The sequence below is a fragment of the Alternaria alternata genome, assembly GCF_001642055.1.
Source record: "Alternaria alternata strain SRC1lrK2f unplaced genomic scaffold CC77scaffold_6, whole genome shotgun sequence".
NCBI lineage: Eukaryota > Fungi > Ascomycota > Dothideomycetes > Pleosporales > Pleosporaceae > Alternaria > Alternaria alternata.
In genome coordinates this window covers 564,325-592,288 of record NW_017306195.1, presented here as the reverse complement: position 1 = coordinate 592,288, position 27,964 = coordinate 564,325, and the positions used below count along the sequence as shown (strand labels likewise).

The 27,964-nt window shown below is 50.6% G+C and overlaps 8 protein-coding genes across 8 annotated transcripts; 4 read left to right on the top strand and 4 right to left on the bottom strand.

Moving 5' to 3' along the window:
* Positions 1-1,383: 1,383 nt before the first annotated feature.
* Positions 1,384-5,356, bottom strand: CC77DRAFT_1093045 (hypothetical protein; the record flags this gene model as incomplete). Its single annotated transcript, XM_018529659.1, has 2 exons — positions 1,384-1,632; positions 1,689-5,356. The coding sequence occupies 2 exons, from the start codon at positions 5,354-5,356 to the stop codon at positions 1,596-1,598; spliced, it is 3,705 nt and encodes a 1,234-aa protein (XP_018387968.1). The 3' UTR covers positions 1,384-1,595.
* A 346-nt stretch (positions 5,357-5,702) lies between these two features.
* On the top strand, positions 5,703-6,888 carry CC77DRAFT_1018573 (hypothetical protein). The gene is made up of 3 exons (XM_018524648.1): positions 5,703-5,861; positions 5,919-6,018; positions 6,082-6,888. Exons 1-3 carry the CDS (start codon positions 5,746-5,748, stop codon positions 6,703-6,705), a joined length of 840 nt encoding a protein of 279 aa, XP_018387967.1. The 5' UTR covers positions 5,703-5,745; the 3' UTR covers positions 6,706-6,888.
* Positions 6,886-8,249, top strand: CC77DRAFT_1018572 (hypothetical protein; the record flags this gene model as incomplete). Its single annotated transcript, XM_018524647.1, has 1 exon — positions 6,886-8,249. A coding segment is annotated over exon 1 (731 nt), but the record flags the coding sequence as incomplete, so codon positions are not given.
* Positions 8,250-10,026: 1,777 nt separating this feature from the next.
* On the bottom strand, positions 10,027-12,518 carry CC77DRAFT_1007076 (hypothetical protein; the record flags this gene model as incomplete). The annotated part of the gene is made up of 3 exons (XM_018523459.1): positions 10,027-10,711; positions 10,769-12,235; positions 12,460-12,518. 3 exons carry the CDS (start codon positions 12,516-12,518, stop codon positions 10,027-10,029), a joined length of 2,211 nt encoding a protein of 736 aa, XP_018387965.1.
* CC77DRAFT_1018569 (hypothetical protein) lies at positions 12,431-14,244 on the top strand. The gene has a single exon (XM_018524646.1). The coding sequence runs from the start codon at positions 12,910-12,912 to the stop codon at positions 14,203-14,205; it is 1,296 nt and encodes a 431-aa protein (XP_018387964.1). The 5' UTR covers positions 12,431-12,909; the 3' UTR covers positions 14,206-14,244.
* A 259-nt stretch (positions 14,245-14,503) lies between these two features.
* Positions 14,504-19,689, bottom strand: CC77DRAFT_1093040 (hypothetical protein; the record flags this gene model as incomplete). Its single annotated transcript, XM_018529658.1, has 3 exons — positions 17,173-19,689; positions 14,774-15,277; positions 14,504-14,719 (listed from the first exon to the last, which is right to left on the bottom strand). Exons 1-3 carry the CDS (start codon positions 19,591-19,593, stop codon positions 14,504-14,506), a joined length of 3,141 nt encoding a protein of 1,046 aa, XP_018387963.1. The 5' UTR covers positions 19,594-19,689.
* A 1,308-nt stretch (positions 19,690-20,997) lies between these two features.
* On the bottom strand, positions 20,998-22,865 carry CC77DRAFT_930875 (MFS general substrate transporter; the record flags this gene model as incomplete). Its single annotated transcript, XM_018534189.1, has 3 exons — positions 20,998-22,337; positions 22,390-22,752; positions 22,811-22,865. 3 exons carry the CDS (start codon positions 22,863-22,865, stop codon positions 20,998-21,000), a joined length of 1,758 nt encoding a protein of 585 aa, XP_018387962.1.
* A 4,117-nt stretch (positions 22,866-26,982) lies between these two features.
* On the top strand, positions 26,983-27,872 carry CC77DRAFT_734820 (hypothetical protein). Its single transcript, XM_018532994.1, has 2 exons — positions 26,983-27,271; positions 27,319-27,872. The coding sequence occupies exons 1-2, from the start codon at positions 27,149-27,151 to the stop codon at positions 27,763-27,765; spliced, it is 570 nt and encodes a 189-aa protein (XP_018387961.1). The 5' UTR covers positions 26,983-27,148; the 3' UTR covers positions 27,766-27,872.
* The last annotated feature ends 92 nt before the right edge of the window (positions 27,873-27,964 follow it).

Below are 27,964 nucleotides of genomic sequence, written 5' to 3'. Positions count from 1 at the left end.
GCTAGCTTGTGATCAGCACAAAGCATAAGCTGGTACAAAGCACAGGGTAGAGGAGAAGTATGGAGCTACGCAACGGCCTCGAAGACGTCATTCGCTGAGCTCTGCCGAGATATCTCCATATGGTGATGCCGAAGAAGTTCCTATATGGTATTAGCATAATAGGTACTCTGATGCCGAGGCAGAATTCTGTTGCAGGTTGAGCCGCTGGGGCGGCGTCACAGTACATCCATGCACAATGGCGGTTGGCACCGTCTATCCCCGGTGGGTTGAGGTAATAAGGAGCGAGAGATAGTTGGTGGGATTGGGCTGCATGTGTTCCCGTGACGGGCAGCCAGCGTGATGCTGGTTAGTCTGCCTGTTAAGCGTAAGGATAATGTATGCATCCCCGGAAGGCTAGAACGGACTCAGCAAAACTTGGTGCAACGCTGCGATGGAACATCAGATCGCCTGTAGAAAATGTGAGAGAACAGCTGGATTTTTGGAAGTTGTGACCAAGTCGTGAAACGATGGTTCTTTCACGATACTACGGCATCGCTGACAAGGGACGGGATGAACCACGCTGTTTACTCCTGGACGCAATGCCGAGAAGCGGTACCGATGTTTGCACAAGCAAGGGTGGTTTCTAGGCGTTGCAAAACTGGGGCGCATTATCTTGAGAGCTACCTGCGTAGATACTCAGCTCCTTCGAGCAAATGCAATGACGCGCTCTTACGATTACCATGTGATCAAGCTTATGTGCCATGTACTCACCTGGACAGCTGCATGGACTATGATGTTTCCGTCCGGGCCTTTCTTACAGAGAGAAATGCGCGCCTTCGCCCAAGACACGAGTCGTCTATCGCAAATGTTACGCTGAGGGTTTTCCCCAGATTTTACGATCGGGCGGTTGTGGGATTATGCCTACCTAACCTCTTTCTTAATATGCAACTGTTATGCCTACCTAGCGCCTATACTATATAACAGCCAGTTTATAACCTAGTTTTTAATACTATATATAAAAACTTTGCATTTACTATATTTTATTTACTAATAATAGAGTAATAACTCTGTAGTAGATTACTAGTAGATACTATTAAGCCTTATTAACTTTATAGCGCTAATAGATAATACTTATTAAGATATAACTACCTAAAATCTAGTATATATATACTAATATATAACGCAAAAGTTTGCGAGGTAGACTGTTGGAGGGAGTTAACGCGCGGAGGTGGCTACCAGACATCGACCGAGTTACCGACGCAGGTGCAACCCAGCATCAACAGGGGGGAGGCGCTTATTGGTGTGATGTTGTCACGGCGGGGAACGATCAAGGCATGCTTGAATATATGTACGAATTGATGGGAGGATAAGTCACCGCAAGCTCAACAAGGTCGACGTAGACAAGGTTCTATTGCTCTCGAACTATCATGGAAAGACTTTACGTCCTACATAGCCCATGTAGCTGTTGTTGTTAATCTTTTACAAAGAAAGTCTATCCCATATGCCCCCGATGAGGTCTCCGAATCCTTGACATCCCTTTCGCGCAGTGCAGCTCCACTTCTGCAAGCGGTAAGCTGTCCTCGCACAACCAACTATCAGCGCATCCCTGAGGATGTTTAGGGCTTGTAAATGAGCACACCGTCCTTGCCGTATCTAGTAATGTCAGTGTTAGATGTACTGATCCTTAGGCTCGTCAATAAGGTGCATACCTGAATCCATCTTTACCGTCGAGCTCCTGGCAGAAGGAGACGATGTCCTGTCGGCCAAAGGCAATTTGAATACTCGAATTAAGGCCTTGCCACTCTTCCAGCGTAGTATCGACTAGTTCCTCAACCGTAACGGATGATTCGCTCTTGTACTGGAACCAGTCGACTATGGTGACTTTGAACTGTTCGAAAAGGTTGATGCGGGATGCAGCCGTAGAACTAGTAGGAGCTGTGGAAGCTTTGTTGACTATGCTGCGCATGGCAGCTTCTTGAAGTATCAGGATCGCCTGGTTGAACCGAACTCGCATATGCTCTGGTATGTGCGACTGGCAATCGAAAAGGAAGTTGGCCGCTGCATTATTGGCAGAACGCTCGTCCTCTCGATCAACTCCCGCCGTTCCGGGCAGTTGGCTATCATTAACAGTGCTTGCTTGTTCTCCACCTCCTGACATTTTCTCCATATCCTCTTCTTCACCTTCCTCGTCTCCGGCGATGATTTCTTCTAGGCCCTCATTATCTTCCTCATCTTGTCCCACTGGCACAGTGCCCATAACAAGTGCCTCGTCGTCTTCCTCTTCCATATCGTCGAGAGGTTTGTCCGTGATATCGGTAGCTCCAAGCGCAGATCCCCGTCCTTGCCAAATCTTCGGGAACTGTAGTTGAGCGTCCGTATATTGGGCGGGGTGGCCCTCCCAGAAAGGGCTGTCCATGTTGATATCTCGGAGCAAGTCGGTGAAGAGCACGATGTTCTCCGGTGTACATGGGAAGTTGGACTTTGCTCGATTCATAAACCAGCTCTCCATCGTAATCGTACGCAACGCGTCATTGTACTGCGACAAAGAGCTGGGGTACTTGACGGTCCAGCCCGTTCTCATGATGGATCCAGGCTCTACGTGTAAGGCACGCCCAATAGAGAACCGTAGGGCATGACGCGAAAAGACTGTCATGTGTAGGCCGAGGATCTCATCTTTGCCACCATAACGAAACCACAAGATTACACACGTAAGAAACAGAGTCTCTGAGCACTCATTACGGTGGTCGTTTGCTAGATCGCAATGCCTATCCAGGCGTCTGAACCTCTCCGAGAACAAACGGCCAAGGTAGTCCCAGTCGAGATTGTCGAACATGTGAGCCTCGTTCCACAGCCAAGGGGCAGAATTTCTGCTTGCCTGGCCTCGAGGGAGCTGAAGACCCTGGGGGTTGCAATCGGGACTTTGTTCAATCTCGAGACATATCCTCTTGAGTCGTGTAATTGAGTCGAAATCCCAGGAACTGCCTTCGCGAGTACCAAAGTCGACTTTAAAATTGTGAACCGGGTTCATTCCATCATACACCCCAGTCTTCATCATCCTATAAAAACCGTCCCACCATTCCTTTCCCAGCATGCTGGCAAGCTCTCTACGCAGCTTGATACTACGCGGCAAAACGCACCTAATGCGAAAGCAATGGTCAAAAGCAAGTTCGAGCTGGGAGATCTTGGCATTATCCGTGCGGTCTGTTTTCACTGCATCGGAAGCAATGGCCAGTACTATGGGTATGTCGTCCTGCTTCGCAGCGTTCAAGAAGTGAGATGTTAAACCGACGTTGTCTTTGTGATGTACAAACGCCTCATCATTGGCGAACCATAGGGGGAATGTTGCGTCAAGGGTGTGTCTACGGGGATCATGACCTTCCGGTGTTAAGCGGTCGCCGTTGAATATGTCTTTATACCCTTTCGGTGTGAGCTGGGCAATGACCGCATCTGCGACCGCGCTTCGATGTTGGAATGATAAGCTGCCGTATATGGTCCCTCCCTCGCGTTTCAAGCAAGTTTTGCGTAGTCGTGCTTCGGGTCCTGGCGGTGGTGGTGAACTGTTCTCCTGTTTTGCGACAACTACAAGGTGCGAAGCGCAGATCAAGCGGTCATCCGTGTGGCGGATCATAGTGTAGCACGGAACTTGCTCAAGACACCACATACAGTAGTGCACCGTTTTCTGCTTTTGTACATGGTCCACGCACTGGCAATACAGTTCTTTGCTAAGCAGAGACTTCTTGCTATGTAGAAGTTCGTCTACAGAGACGTAGAACTCCTGCAAACACAGCAGTATTTGGCTAGTACGCACGAACACTCGATAGGCGCTTTCTGCCGCGAGAGCTACGACAGTTCTGCTACTGCGGGAAGAACCAACAGTGAGCGGTGGAATGAACCCGGATATCGATTGCTGTATGGCTTGTATGATGGCGAATCTCGTAGTGGTGTCTGCTTTGAAGAGTTTTCGACCGCTGTAAGGCCCAATGACAGACGGGTGAGCGGGCAAATTCGAGTGTATATAACGCAGGACAGTCACTTGCGCTTCTTTGAAAGCTAACTCACTTCCCACCAGGCCAAACATCTTCCAGCAGATGTAATCGATGACTTCCAATATAGTGGATTGTGGCACACTGGGACACCCTTGGATTCGTACTTCCTTGGTCGTTTTGGGTCCTTTAGATAGCGGGAGTATGCTTCCGGCATCAGCGCTGTTTTCGGCCGTGTGAGTAACCAAATCTTCTGGCACGGCGACATCTACCGAGGTGTTGACAGGTCTGGCCGTGTACACCGGTGGCAGTGCTCGGATCGCCCACCAGAGCGGCGGCGCAGGCGGCTTCGTGTACGATTCGAAGACGCTCCTAGAAATTGGAATGCTAGGCTGCCTCGAGTATCCAATTGGAAAAGAAGGAACTGGAACATGGTATCCGAAATTTCTCGTACTTGGCTTTATGCCTAAAGGATAATAGGCGTGATAATGCAGCGATGAAGCACATCGAAAGACGTAGCGAATACGCCGAAAGTCGAAGTCCTCCCTTATCGCCTGCAACGACATCAGCTCGAGTGTCGACCGCATTGGACATCGTCCATGGCCCACTTCATGCGGGAATTCGCTATCGGGTATGGCATCCGGGTATTTGTTGAGAAGTCTACATGCCTCCGCACCTACCTTGTCGACGTCTGCTGGGGAAGGGCATATGGTGTCATCCAGCGGCCCGCCTCGCTGTATGTACTTTTCGTTCTCAGGCGTTGTGGGTTTGGCACTGAGCTTCCCATTCCGCCAGATATTTGTTTCTTCCTGCTCATACTCGGGGAACAAACGCAGTCGTTTCTGTTCGGTCTTAGGAAGCGCACCGTCAAAGACAGTGACTCTCCAGGTCTTGATAGTCTTTCGATATTTGTCCATCAACGCACGACACTCCCCTGTCCTTTTGGGGGCAAGCAATTCGTCACTCTCATCGATCGGATCCCAGTTAACCTCAAGAAGTTCACTCTTGACTTCAAATTTGAAGTCTCGGCCTGGCACATCGGGCAGGTCTCGCAACGATATTAACGGTTGATGGGTTACTGGTGTATGCACTATCGGCTTCTGTACGACGAGTTCGTCACGAACGGCGAGCCATGCGTTCAGATTTGTTGTGGCTGGCGACGCAAGAAGTCGTACAGGACCGAGAGGAGTACCAGCCGAAAGGTCGCCCCGCGCCTGCTCTGGGTCTGGGTTTGGCTTTCGGGGCTTTCGCGCCGGCTTCTTCCGCGGGCCAGTCTTTTCGGTTTTCTTGACCGTACGCTTACGTGTAGCTGGGTCGGGCTCATCCGCGGCGGAGAATCCATCGTCAGGACCAGGCTCGACGAGAGTCTCTTTCGATTTCTTGCGAGGTGGCATCACAGCGGGCGGCACAAAGGCGAGTCGGAAAGAGATATAACACTCAACCTGGCGCTGGACTGTTAAAGTCCCAACAATATTAGCGATAGATGTGATATGCGCGAGAAGTAACTTACGGCGCAGTTGGTGATACGATTACTGGATATTGCAGACGCGACTGAGATCCCGAACGAAATTTGCAGAAATCAAGTAGAGGGGTATCACGTTGTAAAGTGAAACGGAGAACGGAAAATCTATGCCTGCTCGCATAGCAAACAAGTTGGTTGTTGTCGCACACGCAATGCTTGGCATACAAGCTCTGGTGTTTGCATCGTAGCGTTTGCTCTCCCTTACACCTTTGCTGACCCAATACTGAAATTCCCACCAATCTGCGCACAACAAAGGCGAAAATGTCCGATCCATACGCAGCATCAAGACTGTATCGAAAGAACTTCGAGGACGCAGAAGCGCTCTTCGACAGCGGCGATGTAGCTGGTTGCATATCGGCAGCTCAGTACAACTTAACGTAAGTGGCAGCAACAGAACAACCACCAGAATTAGTATCGCGACTGATTGTTCCCAGCGATACAAGCCTCCCCCCGTTCTACATTATTAGAAACTGCATACTTCTGGTTGGCGCTATGGATAACTGGGACGATGGAAATGAATGGAGGCTTGCCGCGGTAAGATGTCCAGTGTACAAACCGGATGTGAGACATACGCTGACTTCGACCGTGGCAATTCAGGAGAGCACCTACAGTGATGCGTTACGACGATCAAGGGAAATGAACGATACGAATTCGCTCGCCGCCCTACAAGATCTCCGTGAGGAGCTTGACGAGTGGGCTAGGCAGCGAGACCGGGATCTCCAGGAACACATGCTTGAACAAGAGGAAGAGGACGATGACGACGAGATGGACTTGGAAGCATATGGAGTTGAGCTAGACAACAGCGAGGAGGAGGCGGAGATGGAAGCCGAGGGCGTTGAGTTGGGCGAGGGTGACGAGCTGATGAGAGGTGTAGATGGTGAGGACACTCAACTTCTTCCAATCCGCGGACACCAAGCTTCCACAGCAGGCCCCGTTGAACCGGCCATCGAAGCAGCTACCGTAGTATCCACGCCCAGCATCGTCGTCGAATCGCCTACCGAGCCTACAGCGCTTGTGCAAGATGATGACCAGCCCGCTCGCAGTCTGCGGAAGAAGAAGAGTAGGAAATTTGGCGGTGGTGCAGCTAATATGCATGCATTTAACAAGTCATTGGGCAGGAGTAGTGGCAAATTGGTGTTCCACAACTTCGCGGAAGATGAGGATGAGGATGACAACAGGGAAGATAAGGGCGGCAAGGATAAGGATAGCAAGCGTGTTTGAAGTGCGACGTACGAAGCACGGTGTCACGCAGCGCCCGCCTAGGCAGCGTGTATTGACTGTGCATCTTGAATTTTGGACGATGCACGTCAGTCGCAAGAGCCTAGCCCACAAGTTTTCCCACGCTAAAATAACCGAAACTTAAGTCAACCATATCCACGACTCTTCAATCTACCTTGTACACGCGCAACCTTTTACCTATGACTGCAATCAAAAATATGAACGTGATCGGATACCAAGCTCTGCTTTCACCAGGCGTCTTGAACGGATGCTTTGACGCCGCCTATACTCTGCACTATGCTAATGTCTCTCAACATTCGCCTTGCGCTCAGGGCGCAAGTGTATTCACTAAACGGAACTGCATCTTCATCGACCACACGCGCGTTTGACCACAATTCGCTCTATTTCACCCTCCAACGGTCAGCATACCTGGTTTCTCTGTGAAGCATCGCAGCAAGCTACCTTCACACATGAATACCGCTGCTCTCATAGTATATCAGCTATGCCTTACCCACTCCTACACTCTCATCTACCACACACAGCAGGTCAGCTCAACGCACGACCTACAACAGTCAAGTTGAGAAAAAAGACGAACACAACGACATTCTTACGCCTTGAACTCGTCGCCAACGAAATCTTTCCCAATCCAAATCTTTCCAATACTCGGTAAGATGAATCCCTTCGGCGGCTCAAGCGGTGACGATTTCTTTGGTGGTGGCAGCGACTTCTTCGGTGGTATGGGTGGCGGCATGGGACGCGGTGGCCCAATGGGAGGCCTGATGGGAGGTATGGGTGGCACGGGTGGTCCGATGAGAGGGCCGATGGGTGGTGGTGGTGAGATGGGACGTGGAGGTCCTATGGGTCCGATGGGCGGGATGAGCGGTGGCAACCCTCGCCGAGGGGGCTACTCATCTTTCTCCTCCTACGATTCCTCGCGTCCAGAAGGTCAACAGTATCAGGAACATCATGAGCCTTTCGGCGACAATGCTCAAAGCGGGTATAGCCACCAACGAGCTCCACGCAGTGGGGGTGGCGGTAGAGGCTTCTTGTTCTCTGGCCTAACAAGCGCAGACAATCCCTTCCGCCGTCAAGTTGGCGGCAATCCAGCTGGTGGATACAACGCGTCTGCACGAGAGGAGTCTAGCTACCCACACATGGGCCGTGAGGGTCCCCAGTACGCTTCGCGGTACGAAGAGTACCCACGTAGTCATGGTTCGTCTCGTCGCCAACCACCACAGCAAGCCTACTACGATGATGAGTCGGACCCCGACGAAGACCCTCGACAGCGTCAGTATTATGCTCCTCAGCACCCGTACGGTGGTGGCGGTGCGCGTGGTGGTGGGGATGGTGGTAGACCAAGTGGTGGACGGCTGTTCAACTATGATCATTCCGGCCGTCGTAACTAAATGCGGCGAATAGCCAAGGACGTAGGAGCTGTGCTACTATCGCGGTTCCCTTCTTTTCGTTGCATGCTTCAAAGCAGTGTAGCTTCATGGCGTTTAGACATTGTTCTTCTCTTTTCACGCAGCCTCAGAGCGATTTCTCGAGAATAATGCAAATTTGTATTATGAGCTATGTTGCCATCGACGGTGATGATAGCAAACCAAAATTATGAGATGAAAACCTACTATGTCTCACCATGAACAAGTCTATGTATAGGACAATGACAGTCCTATTTTCGACAAGTTCAATGTCCCTCAAATGCAGCGCGATGAATCAAGCTTTGTGTACGCCATGCATGAGTTCGGCGAGTCGAATGAAAAGTGGCTGGTAATTCTTACCGGGCAGGCAAATCATAACTTATTGCTGATCTAGATGCGACGTTGCGAGAGATCAGAAAGAGAAGTCATGGCGAGGCTGCGCGGAACCCCTGCCGCACCCATCTACCAATCAGCTTCTATTGGTTGCTGCTGACACGTTAAAAACACCCCTTTCTACGCAAAACTACCGATTCGTGACTTGGACTAGAGATGTCGTGACCAACTGCTCACCAATGCGCTGTTGGGCGCCAAGACACGTGCCCCATATTCCGGTAAAAGCCTCTACCGTGGCAGGGCAGCAGCTCGCGCGTACTCGCACGACTGTGGTGTGATCTGGATCGCCCAGACCGGAAGGGATTCTCGAAGCCTTAGGCGCAATCGTGTTATGGAGCATTCCGCACAAACATCAATAAGAAGACACTAATATTACTTGAAAATTGTCTATGACCGTCTCATCCATCTTCTCGACGTGCCTCAGTATATTGGAAAGACGTTTGTAAGCCGGGACCGGAAGCACGCTTTCAAAGCAACATCTAAGCACGCAAACAATTCCTAGCGTCGAGGCAGCCTTAACCGCACTCCACAAAAGCCTACCCACACTTGACGTCGCTTGCATACAGCGCTCATCTCCACGTGAAGTCCAGCCGCGGCCGTAGTGTGAGTACCTTTTGTTCCCCCTTGCTGAGGCCTTGCAAACGAGGCCCTACTAGGCAGCCACGTTGAGACATATTTATATCCCCAACACTGCCGAGTCATCTTCTCTCAAGCTTTGCTAACTCTCTGATGACGAAAAAAGTGTGTTAGACACATAGTTCAAAGCAAGCACGCGACCAAGACCCCACCGAAGCCGAAACCACCGAACCACATCGCGGCCCCACATCGGTCTTCATAAGGCTGATCAACCAGCTACAAACCACGAAACAAAGACACTGCCGGGCTACAACACTTTACACATCGTTCTCTATTGAGTCTGAACACTTTTCTCCGTCTTTTGTTCTTCATATTATACAACATGGCCATCTCAACACACGCGCTCTCCCAGATTCGGCAATACTCCACACGCGTACCTCGCGATCCGCACTATAAAATCAAGGCTGCCCTCGCAACGAGCTACGTAGTATCTGCTCTTGCACTTCCCTTTGTGCCACCGCTTCTGGAGACTAGGAGAGCCAAGGCAGATGGAAGTTATCTGACAAGGTACGTTAGGGCACAAGCATGTGGCTGGGGATGTTGTTAGGTGGTAAGGCAGGGCGGGATACCGGATTAGGAAAGAAGGAATTAGACCATGAATAGAATGCTAACGATTCAAATAGGGAAAACGCGTATTGCTCATCACAGTATCTCGGGTGCGCACGATGAGGATTCTTTCTAGGTAAGTTTGATCTGTTCTTGAGAGATCGCGATTGAAAGCTAATATATCGTAACAGGTTCTGATTCTCCCTTCTATCCTGACGCCCCGGCAGCGCATAATTTTCCTACGATCTATTCATACATACCCGGCGTTTATTCATTTACAGAGGACATTACATAGAATTATAGCTACAGACGCTCCCACAGCAACGTCTTAGTCTACATCATCATTGGCAGGCTGCTGTTGACTTTCCACCGCGTCATGCATCTCATCATCATCTTCGTCTTCAGTCTCGTCCATCTCGTCCTCACTAGCTGTCTCCCACACTGTAACATAGAGCTCTCCGTCTTCTTCAAACACGTGATTGCCGTCTTCATCGACAAAGTGTCCGTCGTTGTCTAGCTCAAGATCAAGCTCCATGTCGTCCTCCTCGTCAAGATCGTCAACCTCAAAGTCGTCGTCACTACCAACGTGCTCCACACTTTCATCATCGGAATCGAACATGTCCATGAACGCGAGTCGGCGACCAGGCTTTACGAACCTGTGCTTGAGGACGTGCAGAGTGCGTCGCGTCTCTCCCCGTAATCTATTGATGTCCGCGTCACCAAGTTGATCCGTCTCGGGTGCTTCGCTTATAGACTCTGGTGCTATCCGCGCGCCTTCTTCTGCCTCTTCGTGAACTATGTGGCGGTGGAAGCCGACAACGCTCGCATCGTACACGCATTCGACGATTGGGATGGGCTCGTCATGAAGATATGGTGGTATCAGGCTAGGGCTTTTGTGCAGCTCTATTGACATCTTGAGATTGATGCCAGCCTTGAATAGCTTGTATGCTTTTGCATGACGATTGCGGAGGCGCTCATCGTCGCAGATGTAATCAGTGTCGGACAGGTCGAGCCTGAGTAAAGTCAGTGCATGATCTGGAACGAACTTTGAGTGATTCTGTTAAACTTACCAGAGATAGGACGATTGCAACAATTCTAGTGTGTTGAGAGACGGTAGCGCAGCGTAGTGATCAAAGTCAGGCGGCTGATCCCAGAAGTCGATAGGAACGTCCCAATGCCGGCGAACGCGAAGTGTTTCCAGACCGGGTGGCGCTAGGTCGCGGTTCATTACGATAGCCTGATGTAGAAAGGAGTTTGTATCGCATTCCATATATGTGAGAAGGTGGAAATCACGCATGCCATCACCAGGTGGTCGTATGCTGCGGAGCACGTGGGGGCTTCTATCGATGCGCCAGCCGGGATTAAGGTGCGTGAGGCTTTCTAGCGAATGTGCAACTGCGGAGAGAGCTTGCAGCGATCCGCACGGATCTTTGGTTAGTACGGGCTTGACTTGTCTAGATCGGTTGACGTTGAAGACGTTTTCACCGAGAGTCAGCGTCTTCAGCCGTGCCGGTGTACGCAATATGCTCAGCAAGCTTTTGGGCTGCAGCACGCACTCGTCAAAGACAAGAGAAGTCAGAGGGGTTTGTCGGGTATGCGACGCAAGTTCAGGGATGTCAGAAGCCGGGAAGGCAACACAGGAGACGTGAAGGTGTTTGAGCGCAGGGTGTCGGAAGAGACAATGGAAGCCTTCGAGGTTCCAAAAGTCAGTATCAGCGCCGTGTGAATGGATGGTCAAGCTCTCAAGAAGACCTAGGCCAACCGTCCGCTCGACATGTTTTCCCAACCGTCGCTCCGCCATGATCTTATCCGCCTCGACTGGACCATCGACGCAAGCTGTGTCAAGCGCGCGGCGAAAACGTTGCATGTCTCCATGAACCCAAGCCTCGCCACCAGCTCCCTCCCAATGGAAGTTGTCGTAAGGGCTCTCAATGTGCCACTCCCTCAGATTGACCATGCGAGCTACGCACTCGTTGAAGGTTGTCCTTATTTCGTCACTGTCCTTCAAACTGTTGTCCTTGTATTGATACAGAATCTTGAGTGTTTGCACGGCGCGCACGCGTTCATGACGCAATGTGAAGGCCTCGATGATGGCGTGAAGGTTCTTTACGGAGAGAAGCTCGATTCGCTTGTAGAGTCGCTCTTCGGCCAGATGTTGCATACCGCGACAAGTGCGAGCAAGAGCGCATAGTGTTTTGTTGTTGTCTTCGAGATGGTCGATGACTAGGAGAGCGAGTTCGTTGGGCAGCGTCGATTTCGCAGTGCCCAAAAGGTTGGACGCCATGGCGAGCGCGGTACTATGAAATGGCAAAGCTTTTCGTATGTGGCAATGCAGATGGCTCGCTGCTACGGGAAGTACTCGCGTCGGTTCGGTCGACAGATCGTTGTTGCCTGAGCGGTCCTGGATACCCTCAATCAATACCTGCTGGGGCAACAAAGCGTGTGGTTGAAGGGATGTTGGGAGATAATGCTGGCGGACGTACTTGTTCGTATTTGGCGACTGTGAATTAACGTCGTGAGATCTGGCGAGATGGTTGCTGTGTTACGTGAGAAACGCGATTTCACCTAGACCAACTAAATTATCAGAATATGCAGGGACAATAACGAGGGGCCGAGGCGGGGGTCGAACAAAGCACGAGCCAACCAATGACGTCGACGCGTGGCCGCTTCATCCCTGTCGAGTCCATCGCCCGTCTCTCATTCCTTTACCACATCAATGTGTTCCCTCCTTCCTCCTGTCAAAGTACAACTTCACACTCACCTAAGTCTTGTGTTGATTTCCGCACAGCATTCATGGATTATGATGATAGGAGTCGCCATAGAAGAGAGGAGCTCAACACGCGTGCTAGCAACAGTGCGACGGGACTGCATGCATCGAGAGCGCTCTGGGAGACCATTACATGTATCCAAGCTCCAAGGAAGGCAATACGATTTTCAGTTTCACCTTCACTCATTCTCACAAGATGACTTATTTGATGGTTGCCTGAGGCCTACTATTGTTTCCATGTGTAGAGTGACTTCGTATTCTCCACTGTCACTACGCTAGCAGTTACTATGGTGAGCACATCGCTATCCTTATAGAGCTGACCTACCCAAGGTGGGTACAACTTCTTGCTTGCTTCATGCTCAACGCTATCTGAGTATGGCCTTTTCTAGCCTCTGCAAGTAGCAGCACAACTCCCCTACGGCCATGCAGCGTCCACCGAGCCCAATGTCGATGTATACTGGCTCGCCGAGCTCGAAAGGCAAGAACAAGCGCGCAATAGACGAAAGTCCTCCAGCTACCGACCGACCCCAACAGCCATCCAAGATCGACAGTAATGCGCCCCGCATCCTCCGCCGCTATCAACACCGCCGTCGCAATGTCGCTACTGAGGTATGGGGCCCCGAAATACCTTCTACAACCTCACCCCGAGCCTTCGCCGATGCACCAGCCCCAAAACAGCCTTTCAGCGTCTACAAGGCTATCCTTCGACATCCGAACCTCTTCTTCCAGTTTGCGCTCCGCCTGCCTTACCCTTCCATCATCGACCTCTATGCCATCGACAAAGAGTTTCATTATCGCTTAAATCTATACAGTGTCTCCCTGATACACGACTATGCTCGCTACCATGCACCGCTCGCAGGTTACATCTTCAGCTGGGTACTGTATCCACGACTATGCATTTCAGACCCTATGCTCAGACCCATGGACGGACGAGAGTGGCTGGCGCGCGATGTACCGGGTTTTCGCTGGGTGGGCATGATACTCTGGCGCCAAAAGATTGTACGCAGTATTCTCACAACACTAGGTTTGGAAGGTCATCGCGTACCGGCCAGCTGCGAGGGTGCGCTGATGAAGTTCTGGGGTCTGATGGAGTTAAACACCACGAAACTGCGCCTTTCCTTCCTCGATGACGCGGATATCTGGACAGACATCGATATCATCAGCATTCAGCTCTTCTTCGTCAAACTCGACATGCGCTTCTCCGACCCAATTCTCGGGAACGGCGTCTGTCAGCTAGGATCGCTGCTGCTTGGCCAGAGAAGTTTGGAAACGCTGTGGAAAGTGTTGAGCGGAAAGTTGAAGTTGGACTATGACAACACGAGCGACATCGTCGTGAAGACGTACCTCAACGAAGATCTTGACGTCGAAGCACATCCCTGGCTCGAAGACGAAGGCGATACTGGCGTTCCAGAGGAGCTGTGGGGTCTGCTGAGTCTTGAAGGCTGGCACGAGGACGGCGTACAAATGATGCATGCCGTAGATATGGTCATCACTGAGGGTGTGAGAAGAGGGCTCAATGTGCAGCAGCACTACCTAGACTTTGTCCTTTACGGTTGGGTAGATGAGAAAACTGGGGAGAATGTCCCGATACCAAGGCAGTTGAGGAAGGACAAAAAAGTAATAATGCCGAGTAAAGGCTGGCCGTCAAAAGAATTACGACAGGATATGATCGAGAAGCTGGACGTGCGCTTTGGGTTGAGGGGAGGAGACGATGGCAATGCGATAGACCTGAGCACTTGAAAGGGTACCGAATTTTGACAAACTGACACAACCTTCAATCCACTTACTTACTTAGTATGTCTACAAGCTCACTACGTCGCTCAAATCAGGGTCTTCATGTTATGGTTACTTGATTTTCTTCTCCAACTATCTGGAGAATCTGCGATGACTGCGGCCTTTCAACGTAACTGAGCAGCTTCGTTTTCGCTTCGAAGTCCTGCAATCTCATTGGCCCTTCGTTTCAGTACTGTCCTCCGATTGACTGCGAACATGGTGGATGCCGACGTATCTCGACTAGTTCTCGCCTCTTGCGCGCTTGTCACTTCTTTGCCATGTTGAGAGCTGTGTCCATGATGTCCTGCCGCTTGACCTTGCCTCCGTAGCCTTTAGATACCATCTGAGTACACATGTCCTTCGCACTGTTGATGATCTTTCGCTTCTTCTCGTTGATGTCTGAGGGACTGAATTTGAAGAAGGCCTTGTCGGTGTGGGCCTCAATGATGGCGACGTACTTGAGGGTTGGTGGAGGACTCATCTAGTCTTAATCAGCGCCCTGAAAACTCGAGGGGAGTTTGTTGCACTTACCAACAGCGCTCAGGCTCTCGGCCTGTCGCAACACGTCTCTACTCTCTGTATCTAAGGTACGTTCCTGATACTTTCCACTAAACTCCTTGGCGAACATCCTTTTTGGGGCGTTTTCTCGCATCCACATGAATTGAGTCAAGAACCGGCGATATTGTAGCTTGTTTCCCTCTGAATTCTTAAGTAATTCCATCTGATGACACGAAGAATCATACCAGCGCCTTCTGTCGTCCTGCTCGAGGAGGACGATCCAGGGATTCCCCATAGTCCCGTTTTCTATCACCTTTATGCCGTTGATGGAGAAGCCAGGTAGCAACTCTAAATATTCTCCGAGTTCATCAAGATCTGATCGGAACAGAGGAGAACGCTCTAGCCAAGATGAAGCGACTTCATGTAATTCACTGACTGTGCGGTGCTTGAGAGAATTCTCTTGTACCACAAGAGGCCATCGTGCGATGTCGCTAATCAAGCTTCTGCCATTGGCAATGAGCGTTTGAAGGCACTGAGCGTCCTAATGGTCCTGATGAGTATCTAGTACATCGGTAGGAAGGAATGAGACGATGTTGTCCGGTACGTAGATGCAAGCCACTACAGTTTCGACCGGAACGACGACGAAGTGGATCAATTCGGAGGATGTTTCGTCCATACTGGCGTTTGTGCGTCTAACCTAGGTTTTGCCGGCGCAGAAGAGAATTTGGGAGATGGAAACACGCGTTGGGAAGTCCCAGTGTTTTTTGAGCTCAGACAGAAGCCCCACTAGAGCAAACGGCAGTAGCGACCGTACGATGGTAACTCGTTTGATAGTGAACGATAAAGAAAATTGCAGCATCCTAATCGGTTCACTGGCTGAAATGGGGAGATGAGAGGTGAAGGTGAAGAACAGTGATTTCGAGCCACTAGTAACTCGCTACATCACAAGACGAAGAACAAATAGTCCGCGCGAGAGATCAACGATCGTTTGAAACACGGTAGTCTGCGACAATCAAAGAGCTTTCAAACAGAGTCATATTCAACATATATCACCATAGCATCATTACACTGAAACCTCCTGACCAGAGAAGACATATTGTTTACGTGTATAACAATCGTGCCTCTTCGAAAGTTTGACAAGCGCCATACCCATCAGATCTTACACACTGAACAAACCAACTCCCATGTTCCCCAATCTTACGATTGATCGCTAGCACAAGCCATGTTGTTCCCTGATATCCTTGTTGATTTCCTTAACGATCTGGTCTAAGCGCGTCTTATAGAAATCCAAACCCCTATCATCTTCTTGGAACTTCTCAATTTTCCCCGCAAGGAATACCGCCTCCCAGAACCGAGGATGTTGACGGATATGTTCACGGATGTGAGGATAGCGCTCTGCGACATCATCGTTGTGTTTGGGTATGGTCGTAGTGTTCTGAGGTACGTTGACACTGTGGCTGGGGCTAGGGACGGTGCTCCGGCGCCCATTGTGACCATGATTAGAGGCAGCTGGAGTGGTGGAGTTCCGGGACAGGCTGGCGCTCCGAGAGTGACCCTCTTGGTGGGGGTATTCGACTGCAGAATATTGTTCATGATATCCAAAATCGTAAGGAGTTAGTTGGGGATATCTAGACCAAGCTACAACGCGAAGATTATATGCGCAGTCTTCTAAGTAGAATGCGGCGGCCAGAACACGTAGTTGATCTTGCCGAAGCATGTTGTCTGTGTAGTCGGGGTCGTAAATGGAATGTCCCATGGGCGAAGGTTGATGACCATGGCCATGAGAGCGACTTCTCCGTCGAATCCAATTCCAACCATTGTTCCGGCGAACAAGCTCATATCGAGGATCATAGCCGCCACGCATAGGCATCGTGATTGGTTTAAGTCCGTGACGGGATTCAATGGTTAAGGTCGAGGTCGTAAGCGGTTGACCCTGGGTACTCAAGTAGTGTTCGCGCGAAGGAAGAGTATTTGGAAGAGAAGAGGGTCTGTGAGGTGTTTATCGTACAGTAGTGAGCCAACCCTTGAAATAAACCTATTCGCTCAAGGACTAATGGCAGCTGCTGCCTAGTAAGTGACAACAAGGAGAATAGCAATGGAATAATTAGACTCTAGCACTGGAAATGCAAACGGAGGCGAAGTGTGTGCCAAGTAGCACAGGGAATATGTGAAAAAAAAAGAAGCACACGGTTCAGTGTTTCACGGAGACTATGAGCAACGATAATATGATGAAGATTGAGTATATACGGAGGAAAGGTCTTCTCATGTCATCCTGTGACTCTTTCAACAATGCAGAGACCATCATGGATATTCAAGCACCCGAAAACGCCGTGCAATATGCAGAGAACAGCAACGATACATCCGTGCAAACATGACATAGCATCAACGTAGCATGTAACTCAAGTCCGGCAGCCCTGCTACAATGTTTTGAATTACCTGCTCTTCCTCGTTCTTCCTTCGTTGTGCAGAGTTTGTAGCTCCAGTCAGCGGTTGAATCGACGGGGGAGTTACATTCCGTGGGGGTGAAGATCGTGTGAAAGTTTTCGCTGAAGACGCGACACTGGAAGGCCTTGGAGGGGTTTCGAAGACTGAGAAAGGATCTGATGGATCGCGCGTGGCCTGCGCAGGCGCTCTTGACGCTGGTGCCGATTCAAAGAAAGAGAAATCAGCATCCGCCCATGCATCTACAGTAGACTCATTTGGCATCGCCGGGAATGGAGGCGGCGTGCTCGGCCGGACGGGTTCTGGTTCTAAGGTACTAGATGCGAATGCAGAGAAATCGTCGTCTTGCGTGTCATTAGTCTCCGCAATCTTGACTTCGCTAGAAACAACTTCATTCGCATCGGGCGTGTCATGTGCTGGTGATGTATCAACTTGGACTTGGTCCTGTTGAATAGTCTCTCGAACTGGCTTCGACGAAACCTCGATCTTGATCTTTTCAGGTGTGACAGTGGTAGACCGCTTAGCGGATTTCAAGCGTCCAGGTCCAATAGGCCCTTGTTCAGCATTGAATGGAACAAAACTTTTCGGACCAAAGATCGCCGACGTAGGCGATATGGTGCTTCGTAGGCGCACGATATGCATTGCGTCAGCTGAACGATCCTGGGTCGGTGGAGTCGTTGGAAGTGGCGCAGAAGTTGACACAGTGCTGTCTAGCGTCGCTGGTATCGAACTTGGGAAGGCTGAAGGTGGAGTAGACACTGTAGGGCTTGATATCATCTCACCCCAATCATCTTCATCATCTGTAGGGACATCGGTACGTTGTTCTTGATTGAGAGTGTTGGTGTGAGGAGTGCTGAGCTCTTCCCAGGGACTTGCTAAGGTCGTGGTTGGCGCAGGAGGTGGGATTGCTTTCGTTGCGACAGCCGGCGTTTCAGTCGACGTTTGCCCTTGTGTAACCCCAACGTCGCGTGCAAGGTCGATCGAAACCGCACGAAGCTCCTGTGTCTGGGCATTGACTACAGCTGTAGGCTTCGGCACGACAGGTGGAGATATGGAGCGCAGGCTAGGACTGTCCTGCTTCCAAGGGTCTGTTGTGGTTGTCGTGGAACTCCAGTTGAAAGCGATCTGAGTGTCAGCAGACACAGGAGGAAGGCTTTGTCTTGCCGGTGCAGCTTCGATTACTCGCGGTGTGGGAACGGACGTCTTCGTGCGCAAATGTCCTCTTGGGTTTATAGGTTCTGGAGGTGCTGGTGTGTCCCAGTAGAACGAAGCTCTAGCCCCTGGACCTGTGCCAGAAAGACGGTCCTCACGAGCCCATCTTGCTACCGTCTTGTTTACTTCGGATCTGACCTCAGAACCCGCCCATGTGACCCGAATATAATTGTCGTCCCCGTTCCCGCTATTGAATTCTCTCATGGTTTGCTTACGCGTCAACCTGTACCAAGCCTTGCGCCCAGACGTTGAGTATACCGGGTCGTCTGGAGCTTCTTCTGGCTCCTCTGCAGCGCCATCAGGAGGAAAGAGTTCGTCAAGAAGTGTTTTGTCGAGTTCGTATGCACCGGCGTTATGCGAGGCGGCGGCGGCGGCGCTCGAGGAGGCTGCAGGCGAACCAGGGCGAGACGTAGAACGCTCTGATAAGGCCTCTTTTGTATCACCCGCAGCGTCTTGTGTGATCTTTGACTGACCAGAAGGAGCTTCTGTCAATAGAGTATCTTCTGTGGAGGTTCCAAACTCCTCGTCTGCACTATCGTTGCTCGAGCTTTCGACCTCGGCTTCGCTATCCTCGTCATTGGTTATTTGTGACTGGACCTCCTTCTCAGGTTCTGTTGCTTCTGCAGTCTGTTTCTTATTTACAGCCTCTTCCTCGAACGAGGTTCGCGGCGACTCGGGAGGTGCCTCGTGACGGCTCGCTTCAGACGGGGACGTAGAGGGTCGTGCAGAAGAGTCGTCATCGGGCTGTAATCGGTTCGAAGGAGCGACTGGAGCTTGATCAGAAGCCTTATCCAGCTGTATCGTGGTCGACGTGTCCGAAGTATCCGAAGCTACGTTGTCCGCATCAGAAGTGTCCTCCGTCTGTGCAGCCCACGTGTCTCCTTCCAGCGACAGGTTATCTTCATGTTTCTCTTCTATATCCCATCGCGGCCCATCTTCAATCGCATGCTCATTCTTCAGCGGACTCGGCTCAGCTATGCGCGTCTCCGTAGGTATAGCGACAGTCGTGTCTTGCTCAGATGACGTAGTCCAGTCTCCGAAACTCTCATCCTCATTGCCCCATCCAGCATCGTCCAGAAAACCGTTTAATAGCACCGGTGCGGGAGCAAGTGCAGGCGGCTGTGGTGCGGTCACCTCGTTCTTCGTCGGGGACTTTTGGTCGTCGGCATTGTTGTCTGCCCAAGGGTCGCCCCAATGATCCATGGTCGGGCTGCTGCGTCAAGCGTCATAGTGAGTCGCTTCTGCTAGAGAAGCATCACCAGAAACGCAAGCGATAACGAGTTAGTGTGAAAGGTAGGGCGCTGCGAACCGTCCAAGGCCAGCTTACCTCGGGGAGGTGCAGCTTTCTGCCAAGCCGGGAGTCGGACTTTATTCAGCCGGCAAACTTCTCTCCCGAGCAGCGTTCATTCACGACTTTGACATTGACCATGCAACAACAGAAAATCAGAGCGCGAACACCTATTTCAAGGGATACGTTCTGACACTCGCTTATGGAGGGAAAAGTTTCATCTGGACATTGCATCTCACGGCTTCACTTCTTGCTCCATCATTTGTGTAGAGGAACATGACTAACAACGCAGCACATACATTGTAAATTCATGATATTCTCATGGCTTCACACCTTCGTCAGTGCTTTCTCTAAGGTTGCCTCTCACAACATGGTATCTCCTCCCGAACCTACTATGTGCATCCCAACCAAGACTCCACGATGCAACCCCCCACAAACCCATGTTCGTAGTCCGCCAACTGCGCAATACCACAAAGCAGCTAGCAAAGTATGCTCACAGAGATAGTCGGCAGGACGATTTAGCGGTTCAGGATAGTTCGGGAAACTAACATATCGTACGGGAGCTATCTTCGTGTTCTTATGGCTTTTGTTTCTATTTTAGATTGCTTTCAATGGGTCACTGTTGCAGTCATTGTGGTTGTTGCTTGCTATCTACCTTGTCGAATTGCTATCACTTATACGAACCCAAGAATGATAAGCATTCAGCTGTCGCGCAATGCATTGTTATCAGAGACCTGGTTTTGCCCGATGCAACAACGTTCACGCTCTTCAATCTCAAAACCTGACGTTTAGAGCTTTCAAGACTTCCTTTCAGATTCATTGGCTCGTTAGATAAAGCTCATCTCTTCCTTCATTACGACTGCGTAGATCCATCGTGATCATTATACCGGATGTCCGCCATTCCGTGCGCTGCACCAACCCTGTGGTAACCTTGGAGTAGACCCACTGTGGGCCTGGATCGTCTTGCAGTAGATAGCTGTCTGTGCGTGAGTAAGACGGGTTGCACGGACTGTCCAAGTGGGTCATCATCCCAAGTATAGACTGACTGTCAAGCATCACACATTATCGGTTCAGAGTTGAGGTTCGTGCAAGACGCGACGTGAATGACATTCAGTTTCTCAGGTCGCTATGCAAGAAGACTGCTCAGATGCTCGCATCCGTAAAGAACATAGAAAATGAGCGCTCAAGATGTAAGCACATCGAGGCAAGCCATAAACGCCGGATGAACATGCAACGCCGAATACCAAGACGTCTAGAAGATTATTACTCCATAATCCACCGCTTTTCGCACAATGCTTTCGTTATCTTCTTGAGCTCTATTATCGGACTGACTCGATGATGGAAATGTCGTCTACTGCGTCCTCGTCCATGTCATGATGCATAACCTTCTTAAGACCATTGTCGATTTGAACGGAACCAACATCCTCTTTGGGAACCCAGAATAATTGGACCATGCCAAAGATAGCAGCAGCAGCAAGGGCGAACCAGGCTGCCGCGGATCCTCCGAGGGAGTAGATCAATCCGATAAGAGGTGAGGAAATTGTTCTCGCCAGACAGCAGGCCGACATAGCGATACCATTGACACGACCAAGGACGAGGGGCGATGGAACGGCGTTCTTCATCAGGATCAGGGCGCATGGGAACACGATGATACCGAAGAATGCCTGCAGGAAAAGCGAAAGGTAGATACCCGGGGTCTCGAGCTCATGGGGAAAGGCGCTGATGAAGGGCACAATCAGGTAAGTGATCGGGTAAAGAATAATCATCCAGATGAATGAGTTCCAGACACCAGCCCATTCGACAAAGATAGGGAAGATGAAGCCCTGGACAAAAAGAGTGATGAAGCCGTTGACCGTGAGGAATTTCCCGACGTCTGGTAGATCCATTCCTAGTCCGCCCTTGAAATCTAGGCCAGTCGTTGTAGGTGTATCAAGGATGTAAACCGGGAGGATCGAGATGAAGGCCATTTGGTGGAAAGCAAAGATGGACATAGCGAGGACGATCATGACTACAGTTCGGTTGAAGGTCTTGCGGGGTTTCGGGGTCGGCCCACCGCGCATGGGTAGCACGTCCTGCTGGATCTTGATCGAGTGCATGGTTCCAAAAGATGAACGGCGGATATCGAACCTTTGGTCGAAGGGCATGGGCATACCCTCTTCCAAGAAGGAAGCCCTTTTGCGGATGTGTCGAATGCTGCCAGAAACGGACATGGAGGCCAACCTGTCGCGCGTGTAGCTAGCAATGGAGCCACGGTGCCGCATAGAGCCAGCGGTTGAGCCTCGGGCCTCTCGGTTCGCATGCGGGTGGTTTGCGGGTGGTCCAAGAAGACGGCTTCGCTCGTTAGCAGGGGTTTCGTTGATGGTATCCAGGTGGTCGTGGTAATCATGCTGTTCATGGTGGTCCGCGATACCGTTTGCTCCCTCCTCCTTCTCTTCACGGACAAGTGTTTCCTCCAAGAAGATCATACCCTGGAGGATGGCTAGCATAATCCCAATGGCTGCGATGAGGTTAGGGAGAAGATACGGGTAGCGTCCGAAGAGACCATGCTTGTCGAAAGCATGAGGGTAGAGTCGTGCCGGTTGGGCGAGGAAACCACCCATTGCTGAACCGATAATACCGCCCACCGTCCAGACGAAGGGCTGTGTCGCATATGCACGCGCTATCTCTGGTTAGATGGACATGCGGGATGGGGTATTGCGCGATTTACTCACGCTCGTGGGCCGGATTCTTGACCGACTCTGCGACCATGGTTTGCATGATTGCAACGTTTCCATTCAATGCACCGCCGATAAAGCGCGCAAGCAGCGCGACCCAATATGTCTGCGCAACACCGAACAAGAGACTTGACAGGGCAACGCCGAGCAGACCAATAAGCGCGACGGGTTTCCGGCCGTAGACATCAGAAACCATTCCCCATAACGGGGCTGTCATGGCCTCGGCGATGGCGTAAGCGGACACCAAGAGTCCAGCGTAGAAAGAAGCATCGTGTTTGCTAATTCCCAAGTCCTGAACCATGAGGGCCGAATAGGCCAGGATAGAGTTGAAAGCGAGAGGCTCGGAGAATCGGCATATTCCTACGCGGTGGTCAGAAACATCCAATTACAATGACATCACTGCAGCCGCCACACATACCGAGAATAATGAGCTGCTTGGTGGGGAACGGCGCGTCCTTTGGATCGGGAGGCATACTGGCAGTATTACGATTACTAGAGAATGGAGGTTGAGGAGTTTCGCATAATAACAGAAGATGGGAATCAAGGTTTTACGGGCAACAGCTTATCATAGCGCCACTAGGTGAGAGCAAGCGCGGGCCGACAGATTCCCCTCAATGGATTCGCGACATGCACCGTGCCCCAACAACTAGCGTTTCCCGCATTCGCGATAAACGTGCTGCAGCCTCGCCGTTCCCTGTTAGATGCAGACACAAAACTCGCTTGTGCCGCCTCAATTCCGATTGCTTGAAAACCCCCGGCCGTTGAACTCATGTTTGGAAGCACCCTTCCGACGAGTGCGGCTGCGCATGCTGGGACCGATACACGCCAGCTCGCCGAACTCCGTCAAATTTGCCTGCCAGATTTGCTGTTTGCAGGTGTCAACCCGTCGATTGAGTTTTACTAGGCCAGATCTTGGACTTGCCCGGGGCGGGTTACCCTTGTCGTTCGATTCATACGTCATAGTGAGAATGACCGCCAAGGGGTGCTGCAGTTGAGGCAGGCAAAGCAACCCTGTCTCAACTATTGGCTTGCTCACCGTACTTTCCACGGTCGTAGCTTGCACGGCTGCCGCGGACCATGGAATCTCACCATTTGCTTTGTTCGACAAAGACATCGAAAACCAAAGCATCGATCATCCTGCTAGCAATGCCCAAACTCCACAGTGCGAGCATCTGAGAGGCCTGCGGGCAGTTCCCGCAGAGGTCGTGGTTCCTTTTAGATTTGTTGAGTAACATGTCAGGTCAAGCCCACGCGGAACTTGGTGGCGCTACCGAGCGTCACGAGGCATCCTTCTTTCGACACACCTTCCTGTGTGCTATGAACAATATCACTCTACTCTGCAGCCTCCGCGAAACCTCATATCTTTGAGTAGCATCCTGCACCAATGGCAGGCCAAGGAAATGACATGCATCCGCTTGCGTTATCTGCTGAGGCTCACGAGACCCAATCGCCATCAACACCATTGTCTACCCCGCGAGACCTGTCGCACCTCTTCTTGTAAGCGGTGTGACAGAGCACTACTGAGGTGCGGGTGCGGATCCGATCATCGCTGGTCTGCATTCTGGTGATGGTCTGATCATGTGATATCGCGTCAAGTCTAAGCTCAGCGGATACATTTACGTCAACGATCTTTTCTTTTCTCATTCACGATCGTATTTCGCACGCTACAGGCCGTACCTGCCCTCTCCACGACAACTACCGAGATGACACAAATCAACGCAGCCGCGGCTTCGCCTATCGATCCGATCGCTTTTACATGTTCGCTTCCGTGCGTGAAATGAGCAGCGATCCGTCTCATCTCCCAGTTCCGTGCCTGGCGCTAACAGTCCCATCAATACAAGGTAGGGGCTCTTCCATTGTTCTAGATGCTCTTGTTAGTTTGAGCTTGAATCATCTCGGTTTCACGTCTTTCACGAGTCAGCGATTATCCTCTGTGCCGCGTCGCAGGCAGTCCACGATTGGAGCATTGCGTTTCGATGGTTCGTTAATCTCATCCACCGTTCATCGAACGATCTCTATATTGCACTGCATCAAGCCACCATCTCCCATCTCTTTCATTGACGCGCCTAAACTTGAAGTCGTGACGAAGATGACTGCGACACCCATGCAGGTACCCACTTAAAGTGGTCTAGTCGGCTCGCTTCGTCCCGACCGCGACTTTCCAGCCCCTAGGACGTACCTTGGAAGACTGTCTTGTAAATGACAGCGTTATGCGGCGCCACGGCATAATGATTTCCTGCTATTCGACAACTGGAGCCACAGACCCCCACGCTATGTGCTGTCAATTCGCGCTCTACTTACGGCCTTGTTTTGGACACTTGCCCCTAACTCTTCCTGTCCTTCCAATGCTTCCGGCGGATTGTACGACTTTGACCTAAGCAGCACACGACGGATTACTATCGAACCCTCTACGGTCAACCCGCTGTTCTTATGCCAACAATGCTCACGAGCGTGTGTGTGTCAAGCTGAATTGACACTAGCAATCTTTAGAGAGCCAGCATGCGTACAGGTGATGTGATTTCCTTGTCTACATCTGGCCTCAGGAAGTACATGATGTTAAAACCAGTCTTGGGAGTCGCTGAGATCTGAGAAGAGACGAGGAGCGCTGGCTTTATCACTACGTAGGTCGATGAGGAGTACTACCGAATGGATTATGTCGGCAATTTACGGCCCAGACTACGACATCGTGCAAGACGTCTACCTGGAGTCCGTCAAGAATGCATGCGCTAGATGGTTGACCCCGCTCATAGCGTTGTTAGTACCGTCCTCAAGCCACGAACATCACCGGTCACTAGTAAACAGCTTCCCAACCAACGTGTGCCTCCTTTGTTTTGCCAACGATTTCCAAGACTGGAATACCTACCGTTATACATATTTTCAACATAGCGCTGAACCACTTTTGCTATCCGTCAAGCACCAAAATGCCTAGATTCAATTGCCGCAGCCGTTTTCGACGACGGTCTACATCATCTCCTGCAGTCTGCCAAAGGAATTGTCTGCAATGACACCAAGGTTACTGTGAGAAGGATACGTCCCTTGTGCCAATACTCTCTGCGGCGGTCTAGTCGCCACTTGCGATAGTGGTTGTACCCATTCACTGTATTGTCGTTAATGTAACACAGTTGTCAATGCTCTCGAACCTATACTCAACCAAAAAGACATGGTCGTTATGGAGGTTAGAGAACTTGAGCAACCTACGCTTATCTACGACGCTTGGGAACTGCGCTGTTTGGAGTCGATGTCAAGTACTGTAGATGAGTTTAGCAAAGGCACTGAACGGTCAGTTGATAGTATCGAGACTCTCATGTCAGGCCACAACAATATGCACAGATTCTCTTACGCCAAAATATTACTGTAAGGGCCATCGGGTGGAAAATCTCTAAGCGGTACAGTATTTCATTTCCTGTTAGCCTATTCATAGTATTGTTCGAGTTTTCAAACATATATGGAGGCATAATACTCCCAGTTGACATATCAAATGACATCTTAGGTTTGCTATAAAGACCAATCAACACACTACAACACACTACAACACAAACTGATCTCCGAGAATCCTGCCTTTACTTCTCGCCAGAATCAGCTGTATTCCAATTTCCGCTTTGAACCCCATCCGGCCGCCCAAAGCGCAAAGTTCAGCGACTGCAATCTTGCGCTCAAAACATTGATCTGAAACTACCGCAAGCTCGTGGAAAGAACGATGCTCCTAGCAACAGAGACCACCACCACCAAGGCAGATAAAGCGCAAAGTGCGACCAGAGAATATCTCGATACAGTCCTAGATTAAAACGATATTATGCAAGAAATCGCTGTTCTAATCTCGAGCATAACTAGGTAAAGCTAGGGCCCTGTTTGCCTTGCTCCAGGAGTAAATAATAGAGTCGGAGAAGATTGACGAACTGCAGCTGAAATTATCGCATAGTTCCGATACTGGCTGTCAAGGTCTCAAGACTAGCCATATACCTATACTGGCTGGTATGCAAATGCTGGGGTGGGTAAAGAAGTTTGGTGCCTTTGGTGAGGGTCCCTATGGTTTCGTCAATGAAGTCAACAAGATAGGGGCGGGTAAGCTAAAAGATCATGATGCGGTTTGGAAGAAGGCGGCGGGTCTGAATGGCGATTCTGGAGATGATGAAGAATCTATCAAGCTTGTAGTCATATGGAGTGAGATGAACCTTTGAAGGCAACATGCAACGGTGGTAAATTCAGGCGGTTACAGATTTCATAATAAGTGGATAGTGCAAGAAAATGGCTAAAATCAGGCTCACATCATTCGCGAGGAGCTGAGACTTGACACATGATATGGTTTTCCGGACATCTACCTGCCACATTGCACAATTGCCCATGATGCGCGATGTCAGCTTTCTAAGTTACTCGGCCGTCGTCAGTTCTCGTTAAGGTGATACAAAAAAGAACACGGCACCGCCTCACTTTCGAAGCTTCATGGATTCTTTACCTATTCTATTTGTCATTCTACGTTGATCTGCAACACCGGGGACCACGTCCACGTGGAACGGAACATAAGAAAACGTGGTACGGAGCAAATCCGGACACGCGGAAGCAGCCACGTACTTGAGATGAACGTCTTGTTATCCGTTTCATGATTAGTGCGGCTGAGGAGTGGCGTGCACGTCATCCTCTTGGTTGCTTTTTCCCGCCAAGAATACATCACACGGTGCACCAAATGAACAAGACAGAACAGTATAGTAAAAAAAATGCTGTTTCATCGACCGAATACCCGGGCTGAACGAGGCTGTATATGGGTTGGATTACTATTCAAAAACGTGTCGTTTTGAGGGATGTGAGGTCATTTGACTTTGAGTTATGTGTAATATGTTCCCGGGATGACGTCCTGGACGTGATGAAACTCCAGAAGACGAGTGTGAGCAATCACCTTTCTGTAACGGATACTGTAGGTAATCGAAACAGCTTTTGAACAAACCCGAAAGACTTCGGGCTTTTGACTTCGTGAGAACCATTGTCGCCGACCCCCCCACGACGCACAAACCTTCTCTTTGCATATGTATAGCAACTTGTCGGTACGAAGACCAAAAGAAAGAAGAATCTCAAAAGAACCATCCAACCATCCCAGGTCTAAATACCACCTCTCCCAGCTTCACGATCAATAGAGAAATCAAGCACCCATTCGCCCTTACAACCCTACAATCAATCTTCCTATCCTATACAACCATATCAATAACGACCACAACACCAAACCCCTACCAACCAACTACTTGTACTACGATCAAAGATGCCAGCAGCAACACCCTATCGCTGCTCTGGGTGCGATTTCCCCAATCCCGCTTCGCACAACGGCCCCTGCCTGAACAACATCGCCTACTGCCCCAAATCAAAGGGCGACTGGTTCTGCGCTAAATGCCCTAACATAGTGCCAATCGCACTAGGTCCCGACAAGGACGGAGTGTACCGCTGTGATAAGTGCAGGGCGCCGTTCGACCCAAAGTACAAGTACACACCGCCGGTTCGGAGTTGGAGCTCGGCGGAGAGGAGGAAGGGGACCGAATACGAAAGGATGGGGGAGAGATGATAGATACGGAATGGACTGCTCGACAGT